The sequence below is a fragment of the Copidosoma floridanum genome, unplaced genomic scaffold, assembly GCF_036245765.1.
Source record: "Copidosoma floridanum isolate Cflo_tuat_1 unplaced genomic scaffold, Cflo_Japanese_pri ptg000016l, whole genome shotgun sequence".
NCBI lineage: Eukaryota > Metazoa > Arthropoda > Insecta > Hymenoptera > Encyrtidae > Copidosoma > Copidosoma floridanum.
In genome coordinates this window covers 12,666,817-12,679,049 of record NW_028321893.1, presented here as the reverse complement: position 1 = coordinate 12,679,049, position 12,233 = coordinate 12,666,817, and the positions used below count along the sequence as shown (strand labels likewise).

At 30.4% G+C, this 12,233-nt stretch overlaps 1 protein-coding gene across 1 annotated transcript in view; it reads right to left on the bottom strand.

The window, feature by feature from the left end:
* Positions 1 to 2,079: 2,079 nt before the first annotated feature.
* ari-2 (E3 ubiquitin-protein ligase ari-2) overlaps positions 2,080 to 12,233 on the bottom strand; it is a 338,226-nt gene continuing 328,072 nt past the window's right edge. Inside the window, exon 5 of the mRNA XM_089592306.1 lies at positions 2,080 to 2,353. Within this exon, the coding sequence (XP_089448432.1) occupies positions 2,198 to 2,353 (156 nt within the window). The 3' untranslated portion in view covers positions 2,080 to 2,197. The remainder of the gene's footprint in view (positions 2,354 to 12,233) is intronic.

The window sequence follows — 12,233 nt, the reverse complement described above, 5'->3', positions numbered from 1 at the left end:
TTGGTGCAAACCCTCAACAATGTTGAATTTTGTTCAGTAATTGCCGAGTTATCGAATTTTTTCAGCTGATTTAAACGCGCACATTGACTTTCCAGAGCTCGCCTGTCAAAGACTAGTCTATGCAGTTGGGATATTTCTCCCACTATGCATTATTTCTCTTTGAGCTTGACTCAGCACCAGCACGAGCCAAACTCTGACGCATACGTATTAAAAATGAGAAGACTTAAAGGAGACATGTGACATCGCAAACTAAATCAACAATCTCAGCGTTGAGAAATTGTTTTTTTACCTGGGGTTTACCGATACTTTTACTTACAGACGATGCCCTAGTATTTGTTTTCTAGTATTTTTTAAATTTTCATGCCAAAAATATCGGTCATCAAATTAGTTTTTCTATATTACCCCTCCTCCAATATCTCCACGGAAAATGCAGTTAAAAGTTTCAAAAACAAATTCAAGTTATTTTTATTAAAATACAATAAAAAAAAAAAAGCTGACGCCGGATACTTTTATAATTATAGACAGAAGATAATGTCACCATGAGAATTTTACATATGGAATTTAAAATCAGTAAAAAATATTCAAACAAATTTTATCGTTAATAATAAGTACTGCTCGAAAACTTATACAAAAGAAGCACCGACAAAGTACTTTTAGGGCAATAGGAAAATCAGCTTTGAAAAGAATGAGTCAGGAATGTCAAAAAACGTGAGCTATATTTCAATGAGAAAAGAGTGATGCCAAAAAAAATAGTCCAGTAATGTACTATCTGTATGTCAAGAAAGAGAATATGTTGGTCTACCTCAATTTTTGAAGAATTTTATCAACTTTTTCAACAGTTGGCCGATCAGGGTCAGGTTTATATGTAGCATTAAAATTTTTCCAAACGAAAACGAGGAAACAAATTGTGACACTGGCGTTCACTTAAGCACTCATCACTATAAATACTACACAATTTTTGATGAGCCCACGCTGCATTTTTCCCTTCTTTGAAGTAAAAATGTAAAATAGGACGAAAATGACCTGGAATCTCCATTTTCAAAGCGCAAAAACTTTGGCCTGAGTACACAAATAGTGGTACTTTTATATCTATAATGTTCTATGAACTGTTGCTTTTCTAATGCGCTACAGTATGGTTTCATTAAATAAGTATTACTAGCAGTATGCAACTTAACCGCAATCTACTAGGAAAAACCAAAACTACTTTTTCCCCAACCCAATATTATTACTGTTGATATTTCTACGATGCGCTTAAACTTATTTTAAGGATTTAATCTTATTTCAGTTACTTTTCTGATTAGAAATTTCCACAGATGCTAAATTTAAATTTGATAAAGCTAATAATAGATATAAAGTTATGAGTTAATGGTAAGAATAGGTTATTTACTTTAAGAATAAGAGACTTTTATAGTAGACGACTCAGTGATGGTACTGGAATGGACAAATATTTTTTAAGCTTTCTCGATATTTCAAAAGTACATAAGTTTAGCCATCTGTCGTAAAGCATCTGTGAAATGTAAAAAGTCATAATTAAAATTAATAAGTTACAATCATAAGGACATCTTAAGTAAGGCATTGTCACTTTCAATGGTCCCCAGGATGAAGGAGGATTCTTTCTACTGAATATAGTTTACAAATAATAACTTTTTACCTGTTATTGAGTCCTAGAACTAGGGGCTACCATTTTCTTAAAATATTATTTTTTAATTTTTCCACCTTCAAAAATACACGATTTGTCTTAAATAATTACATAACAAATAAAATTCATTGCTTATGCAGCATCTTTCTTTTCAAAAATAAAAATGTCAAAACAACGAAGCTTTGTCTCGAAGGCCATCAAATAGGAAATTTTAAGATAAAAAAATGTATTTAAAATCAGCGTTTTTTCAGGCAATGAATACTCAAATGTTAGCCAGTAGTTAGTAGCCAATGCTAATAAGGTTTCACTTTAAACCTATCAAACTTTTCAAATAAGATGTTTTTGATCATCATTGTAAGAATGAGATGGAGGGAAAATACTTTTATAATTAAAGATGTATCATGCAATACTAATAAATAATATTAGATAACATGTTTCATTATGGTTTTTATAAAAAAATTATTTTAAAATATTTTATATGACAAACATGGATTAAAATCAAATGCAAATAGTCTACTGCATGAAAACTAAATCTTTGTAGAAGATGTTTTAAAAATTTTATACTTCTAAAAAATCTTTTAATAGTGTGATTCTTCTTTTTTCTGCAATATCCATTTGATTTTCTAAATCTCCTCTGTCAGTAGTTTCTGCACGCTCAATCTTCCATGACAGATTTTCTATTTCTGCTTCCAGTTGTGCTTGTTGATATTCAAACTGAAAAAAAATAATAGCACATTATTAAAAAATAATTGCACATGACTAAAGGGAACACATGATTATACAGTTTATTTTGTATCTTGCTGAAAATAGCTCCCTACACCATCGTTCTGAGCTGTACCACAAAATATGGTAAAATTATGTTTTGACGCTAATATTTTTTTCCCAATACAAAGGACTTTCTGCACCTCAGGAAGAAGCAGCCGAATTTTTTTTAATCAGAAATAAATTCTGCTTAAAAAATATGAATCGCATGATTTCTTTTGTACTTTAAAGTATTTGATTAGCAATTTAGCTATAGTAGGAAATAACAGTAAATCCGTCTTTCCAAAGTATCTCTACATTGACCGCAAATTAAAAATTGAATTTTTATTTTTGGCAATAATTTATACTTCGACCAATGACAATACAGAACTACACAATTTTTTTTTAAAGTTAAAGGGTCCAAAACTTATCCTGGCTATTTGAAGTTCTAAATGGCAGAACAAATCTGGTGATATCGAATGATAATTTATGCATGATTTTTATTGTGATCGTATGGAGATTGTCCTTATCTATAGAATATCTTTAATATGGATATTGAATAAAAAATATACCTAATATACTGTAATTAGTTATGCGAGGTCAATCCAAAACAAAAATCGCAGATCATCTACTTCTTAACTGTTTTAGTATACAAATGAAACGCTAGAATATTACAGTAAAATACGTGTGGTAAGAATTACTCTAACTTAAAAATTGTTGCCTATACGTAATGTCGAATCAATAGTTGTTCTTAAACTAGCTCAATACACAAATCAAGTACAAGTGTACAACAAATTTTGTTTAAATAATACGTTATTCTGTACTAAATGAAAACGTATAATAAATTTAATATAATTATACAGTACACAAATATGACGTTTTCGTACTCCTCTATGCGATAGCTTTATTAAGGAGATTGTGGAGAAATAGATGATTCCCACTTTAGTGTCGGCTGCCCCTTTCGATTAACAATGATGTTTAACTTGTTATACAAGCATTTGAAACTTATATATCTGCCTTATACTTGATCCTTCATTTTGTTTGAACCATAAGTTTGAATTAGGAATATTTTTTTATAAACTATAGTATTCTACTTCACATACTTTTTTTCATACCCATTTCAACATGCTTGTACAAAAAAAAAAGATATTGTTTGCTAAGAAAAGAATAGAGAAAAAGGTAAATAGTAGGTATACTGGAAGAGTTCTGGCTCACCTCCCCACTTACCCCTAGGGAGCTGTAGCATGAGGCTTCTGACTTACTGAAGGGGGAGCTGTAGCGCGAGGGTATGAGGTTTCCTCCTTCGAGTGGGCAGCTGCCGCAGAGGGAAAGTGCCACACGTGCGGTATATGTATGAGGTCGCGGGTCAACCATGCTATTGCACGAGCTTATCCATGCTCCCCCTTCTCCTAGTGTCCCAGACTAGCTTTGGGATGGGACCACTTACCTACACGCTTGAAAATGAGCTAACACACTAATATACATGCCAAAGGACAAACGCATATATATGTTATAAATAATTGATAATTTATTGGCAAACGTATAAGGAAAGATTACGTTCTGAAATAAAATGAATAATATAATAAGAAATGTACAAAATGAATTTATGAAAAATAGTATTAACAATATACACGGTACAAGTAGCTGCCCGAGCAGAAATTGTAAGTAGACGATCAGTAGGGCCTGCTTATGCTACTCTACATCCATTGAGCCACTTTCGACCATCAGCCACAAAAATTCAGAAGTAGAGAAAGGATTCGTGATTCCACTGGTTGGGTTCTTCTCTAGCCTACTAAGGTCCTACGTTTGCAACGTCAGGGGGTGGTTAGTAGGCCCTAAGTAGGCTGCATCAATCAATGTAACCTAACCACCTTTCAATTTATAAATGGATATTTGTCCATATAAGAATACACATTGTGTTATAATTTGACAAAAGTCATGCTTCATTTTTAACGAACTATATTTTATTTCTTCATAAATCTGTATATATATGAAGATGCAAATGTAACCTTAAAAATGTCACTGGCTATTGATTGAAAATTAACAATATGTGAATATGATTTGTGTGAGTTAACTCTAAAGTATATTTAAGTAGTAATTAAGTTATAAATACGAATGAACTGCTTACACTGCAGTTCACTTTTTTTTATACAAAAACATATTGACTCAATTAAATGACAGATGAACTTGACTCAATTAAATGACATATGAACTTGACTTGATAGCAGACAGCTAAATTATAGTGCACAAACTGTTGCATATAAAAATTTTATAATTTAAGTACGGTTTTTAAATAGTTTTTATCGCAATTTTTTGAAGCAGTAACAATCAATTTTAAAACCAGTAGTTTAAAAAACTTCGTTTAGTTAATAATAAATCTAATGTCAACTGATTTTTTCAGTTTCATGTTTATAGAAATACTCATTAATTATTTAAATAGGACTAAATATTAATGAATTTAACTTGTGTACCTACGTATAATTTTATGCTCCAACTAATACTGCAAGTATACCTGATATAACTATACGTATAATTCGTAAGGTAACATAAACGTAGATTATGTAGGCTGCCTAATAAGTACCTCTCGCATGCTCTCTGACGTGTGCCCTCTAACTAGGGCTTCACGAACTAGAGAGGCGACCAATTTTTATTTCTGCTTGGTTTCATGTATGAGTATATTACGACGTTGTAATTATACAAAGTTGACAAAAGATCAAAGCGGCCTTCAAGACGGCAAAACTCGACCACTTCCGAGCTCTTACAACCGACTCCAAATACAGTAGTAACGGGTCAACAGATATATATGTGTACATACGTTCCGCTGCTGCAGCAACTAAGCGGAGTGGGGGAAGCATGTTGAACTGTCAATTTTTTCCAGTTCACTACAGGCCATAGAATAGTGTAAAAGAAGCTTCGCTTCAAACATTTACTGCAATTTTGGCTGTTTCTCCTGGCCATCCAGAATAAGGTCTTATTTTTGTTTGTAATTGAAAATAATTTTACCTTATCTTAAGAAATACTTAAACAGTGTAAGAGTGCTTTTTTCGAGAAAAATTAAACTAAACTCTTGTTTGTTGCAGCCTATTACAATTATGATTATATCCTTCTACCATCACAAAAGCTGACACTCGACCCAAGAGATTAATTTGAACAGTAGTTTACTACAATTTTTTGTAGCTGACTTACTTATTTTTTTGAAAAATAGTTTATTAAACAATTGTAGTTTTTCTTTAGTGGTCATAAGGCATAGAAGTGTTAGTGTGATATATATACGTATATATATATATATATATTTATTTAAAGAAAGTATTAACATCGCTTGCGGTGGGAATCAATAAACAGGTACTTAAAAGTCGTTTTTCATGCTTACGCATGCACACGCGTTATCTCAGACGTCATACGCACTCTGAGGTCACATTTATACACATACACATAAATCCACAGACTTTCCGGATTTTACCTGTCACTTCAGTTACTTACTAGGTGACAGACCCACTACATATGACTAACCAGACCGTTGAGCACGCCATCTAGACCTTTGTGCTGTAAGACTTAGGCCCACATCATAACAATAAAAAATTCTTTGTTCTTAACTTTATTTAATCAGTTGAAATTAATATATTTTTATTACGTACTACTTAATGTATACAGAGTGAATATACTACTCAATATCTATACAGAGTGACATGTCGTAAACGTGGCGCAGCCAATTATGACAGCACTGCACTGACTGCCATACTAAGCACTCTAGATTACTTATCTTCGGATTTATTAATTTATAAACTAAAGGGCATGTAGTGTCACTAAGTTTAATAGCTTTGAATTCATGTATTTTTCAACTAACGAAAACTGAGTCTCTAATTGCTTTAAATATTACAATACTAGGCTACAGCTACCAATATCTGTAGTGCACTGGTATTCTGAAATCATGCGAACAGTATGATGCATACTATGAAACTGCATAGCACGGATCATCTGGAGTCAACCTGACTAGAATTCATACTTGATAATAAATCATTGTATAGTTAGGGTAAAAAAAATTTTGATACGATATCAACTTTTTCATACAGCAGAGCAGAACATGTATTACCAAATGAAAAAATACTAGTAAAAAAGTTTTCTAATACTCAAAATAGTATCGAGTTTAACTATGCATAAATGCAGCGAACAGAATCATGTCAATTTATCAGAATACAACATCATCGGATTTTTATCATTTTTAGTTTATATTCCTACAAAATAATAAACATTTTAAACAAACTATATGCCAATGATATTTAATGCTATTATTTATGCAGTGAAGACGTTGTTTTCTATTTTTACAAATAACTGTTGTCAAATAAAAGTTTATTATAAAACTGCAACCTTTAAAGGTTAGGTAAAACGATTTCCAATTATAAACAAAAATAAGGCCGCATTCCAGATGGCCAGGAGGAACAGCCAAAATTGCAGTGAATTTTATAGTTTTTGACACCTTAGTCACGATGAATAGATATCAAATTTGGTTTTTAAGGTATTTTTCGAGGTTAGTTAGAAGCTACTATGTTAATAGTGTATATGTCCATAACCCTGGATGACGGTAGAAACTACATAGACTTTAGTAAAAAATTTTAATTTAAACGGCCACCCGTCACTGTACGTTACAAAAATCTACATTCTTCAAGTAAATTTTGGGGTTAGGTACAAAATTTTTGGTAGAAGGTTTTTTATGTATCATTATAAATAGTTGTCTCATAAGCGTTACAACGAATTTAATTATTTCGTTCAAATGGCCCTCAGTCGCTGGACGTTACAAAAGTTTGCGTTGTTAAGCTGTATTTCTAGGTAAGGTACGAAATTTTGAGTAGATGGTTTTTCATACATCTATAATTATGAATGGTGGTCTAATATGCTCTATAAAAAATTTAATTCTTTCATCAAAATGACCCTGAGTCGATGTATGTTACGATAAGTAATGTATGTTTCGTTTTTAAGGTATATTTTGAGATTAGGTTCAAATCTGAGGGTCGATAGACGTCCATACAACCATAGTTCTAAATATAGATATAAGTTACATTTAAAAAATTTCAATTGGCTAGACTAAACGCTATCAATCACTGTAAGTTATGCAAATGAACGTTTTTTTAAGTATTTTGTGAAGTTAGTTGAAAACTTAAGGGTCACTGGTAGATAATATTGCTACAGGTGTATTTGACCGTAAAAAATACATGAAAATGTTGTCAGACTTTGAGTTTTAAACAGCCAGAATCAAAGTACAGTACGTAAAACTGTTATTTCACAGTGATGTTTGTTGCTTGCGGCTACCGTATTGGCATTGCTATTTTAAATTCTTACAAAGTACTATTTGGCATTTGAAACTAGAAACCATAAGTTTAAAATTCCTTGGCACTTCGTTCCAAAAAAACTCAAGTAATTTTGGGTAGTACGGGGTGGCCTAGTTGACATGGAATTCCTCATATGTATAAATATATATACACTAGTAGGGCTTCTGTGCACTCATCACGCCAATCCTCCTCCCCTACTTTAACTTATGTAAAATTGGAATGTTAGATCTTAGGAAGATACGTAAAATTGGAATCTTAGATCTTTAAGAATGATGAATTCAGATTGGTGACCCTAAGAAAATGTATAACAGGAGTAAACTTTTTGTTTTATCTTGCTGATCTGCACCAAACCACTGGTGCGCACATGTAAAAGAAGAAAGTTTTTTGATTTTAGTTCTTTATTCTACACCTTATTATTCTAAAAAAAGTACCCTATTCAGTCTGCTACTTTTTCCTTGTTTCAATGTGGTTCGTAACTTATCTCCCATTTTGATATTCATTCACTCTTTATGGATTAGTTGGACTTGCTTACAAGTCACATCAATTAATAAATTAAGTATTTAATGAACATTTTTTTTTTTTTAATAATTAAATGATTCTTTTTAGAACTCAGAAACAAACATTTTTGAGTAGCTGCTTTTCTATATATTAATGAATATTTACTCAGTATTAATCAGTTTGTAACTATTAAAATGAACCAATAAGCAATTGCTTAGACGATTTTTTCATTTTTTTTTATGATTTCTAAAAACTTTTCAAGGAGATAATAATTTTTTAAATCTTTTTTCTATTAAAGATTTATTCATTTAAGATTCATTTATACTTTCATTAATTTTTATTTCGTTCTATTCTTCCCCACTTTTCTTGGTCCAGAATAACGTGATTTTTTAACTTAAGGACGTTTATTGCAGTTAGAAGGGTAAATGTTCAGAGAGGTAAGAGTAGCAAAAATATGCAGTAACTCTGGCAAACATTATTGTTATACGGATATATCTATGTATACGTTTTAATATGCATATTTGACCCCTTCTTCCTCATTGTATTCAAGTCACAACTTGTAAATCTATTTGAAAATTAAATCAGTTTATCTTATTGTCTTATTGTAACCTCCCATGTAAGAAAAAAAAAAAATTTCTGCAAATCTTTTACTTATAAATACATTTTCATGTGATCCTTCCGTAAGGTTACATGTTAGATTCAGATTTTTTTAAATTAAACGTGTGATAAACGGTACAGATAAATGATCTAAAATTTCTTTATGCTATAGCAAATGTAAGTTCAATGTTTAAATAACATCTATAAAAAACCTGTGTGTAATCAACGTCCTGTAGTGATGTTCACTGGCATGTAATATTATTTTATCAAAGATAAAGCGGTACTATAAGATGACTTTTCTAAGACTTATGTATAGATCATTACCTTTTTTTTTGAGTTTTGACCGAATACGCTTCTCTACGCAATTTTTAGAGATATTAAAAAAATATCCCCACGCAAAACTTTGCCCCACCTTTGCTTCGCTAAGCACACATATTATGATGTAATGGTAACTGTTTTTTACTGCTCACATTATAAATGTCTCTATATTATTTCCTCATTATTTAATCCACTTCCATTCCGATAAGATCAACACTGTCCCTTCCCTTACAAAAACAATGCTTCGAAGTATCTAAATACCCTTTTCTCTCATGAACTCTTGCCCCTTATCTGCTTAGCTAACTATACACATTAAAACCTAATAGAAATCCTTACTCTATCCATCATCAATCAGTCCATATTATTCTTTAATTTTTCAACCCGATACATTTCTGACGAGATCTACTGTTCCCCACATTTGATAAGCGAATACAACCCGCACATTATGCTTTAATATTATTAAAATATTATTTATAAAAAAAATTTAACAATAAATTTAAATATTAAGAATAAAAATAAATTTTCATAGCAGTCGTACATAATATTCACAAGTGATTAATTTATAAATTCAAAATTATCAAAATATACAACGGAAATTTACTTCTTTTATTCTCTTGTTCCACCTGTGACTAATGAGTCACAACACTCATAAATTTTCGCATACCTGAGGCAATTGTGTCGTTTTCAGAATTTGTATTGTTCATTATATCGTAGTGTGTATGTAACAATATTCAAATCTCTGTCAGGCTGATAAGGCTGACACAAACGGTCAGCGAAACGTTGCTGTATTAAACGGAGAAATAAAAATAATCCAGGTGTTATTATTTCTTGAACCTCACCCCTAGCAGAACAACAATTACCTTACTTCTCAGAAATTTATTTCAAAATTAAAAAAAAAAAAAAGTAAAAACTGCTTCCATCGCTGAATGCTGCAGCTGTTATACATTGTTAACGTGCCGGCAAGCGTAATTTTTTATACCATTAAATTACAGATTTCTGTGCGATACTTTTTTCCATGCCATAATTGCAAAGCTTGAATCTCAGCTGTGTGATTAAATTATAATAAGGATGAGACATTATTTTTATGATCATGACCATTTTTTTTAAAGTACCTAGTTTTTTTTTTTTTATTTGCGCTGTTGACCTTATTTAGAATAAAAAAATTAAATAGCATATAAAAACTTCTATCATGTTAAAAAATTAATGTAATCATTTCAATTTAGAATCAATTTTTAATCTTTTAAAAATCAAAACTTTTATTCATACATGTAAAGATATTGTACAGTTAAGAAAATAAATTAGCGTAAATTGTGATTTTAGTTTTCTACACTTATGTTTAATTTATATAAAATTAAAAATTTATTCCCAAACAACATTTTTGATTTCTGAATAATTTCAACGTTTAATTTGCATGAAAATTTTATCTTTGTTTTTGCATCTAGATAATTGACCATACATAATTTATCATGAAAGAACAAAGGTTTCTTCAACTATACGTTGTCAAAACTTTAACATTAAGATTTGTTAGTAGTCATTAAAAATTTTAAAATTAAACGAATCAGCTTCCTGTCTAAATGAAACAATAATGACGATGTTTTTTCTGTATTTCCTTATTTTTAGAGATTTCTTATTTCCAATTTTTTCTCCCGTTATGATTTTTACTTTAATACTGTATTATAATAGTTTAGTTACTATCAACCTTGCGTAAACCGTCTTTTAATCTAATTTTCCAATGCAGTTCATGGGACGAAAGGTCTTCACAAATACCGTTAGGAATTTCAATAGGTACAAAAATAAATATTTAAATATTTTCGTCAGACGTATCAACATCTTTATGTGTTGCATGATATATGCGGCTCTTACAGCAAATGCTCTAATCCTTACGTCTCTTTTTTAATAGTTCAGAATTTTATTTTTAAAAAAGGAGGTGTATTTGTTGTGAGAACAGAGTATCACGCTTTTTGTCAAATGACTGATATTTCTGCAGAAAATTTGTAAGCAAATGTTAGTTGTGAAGCATTTTTTAAAGTTACAAATGCTTTATCCTTAATTGTCAAATCTACTTCTCTTAATTATATTTATCACGCCAATTTAAATAAAGACGCATTCAATATTGCTTAAATTTAAAGTTGAATAAAAGGTTTTATAATTGGTCATTTATTAAAAAGTTATACAGATGCAACACTAGCTCAAGCCATTAATATAGGAAGGTTTGTCTTCAACCTCTAAGAACATCAATAAAAAAAATTTGTTAGTTTACTCGTGTCCTAGGACGTGACTAGTGTCCAAGTTCATTTTCTTTTCCTAGCAAGCGAGGCGTATGCGTATACGTGGATATAAGGTGCAGATAGACACAGCGAAATATGATTTTTTTAATTGCACTGTATTTTCGGAATTTTTTAAAATAAAAATGTAATTGTAAGTTTGAAATACGTATCAACCGTTGTTTAATTTTTTTGCTAAGTCGGCTTCCAGTGCAAAAGTAGAGATGGTAAGAGTTCCGTTACTTTATTATTGTGCTTTTTAATTAAAAAAACATCAAAAATACAGTAGAATCGATAAGAATCATACTTTTTGTGTCTTTTAGAGCTTAACAGAAAGATGTTCATGTATTCAGGACGTCACAATGGTCACAACCAACAGAAAGCGTTTTAGGAAACAATGGATACAATTTAACTTTTTTTATTTTTAATAATAATTTTTTCAATAAAAATGTCACCCAGAAGATCTACAAAAAAAAAAAAAATTATAATAAACATGGGAAGTCTACATTCAGGAAATCATTTATTAGAGATTTATAAGAAATGCTTACCGTGATAGCTTTGTTTAAATTTTATCGACTTGAATATCATAATCAATTCAACCCACAGCGATTATGTAATGTTTAAAAGTTTTATGTATAATATTGTGAAAAGTTTCATTTTTTAAATATAAGCTGTTAATTAAATAATGACTTAAGAAATAGTATCGTTTCTAACTTAAAAAAATACAAGATGGACATTGAAAAAAAATTTTAATGAACATTGATTTAAAGTAACTTAAACAAAGATGCTAAGGGTGAGTGGTAAAAACAGTTAGTAAAATAATAAAAAATAAAAAATCAACCTTTAAAACAA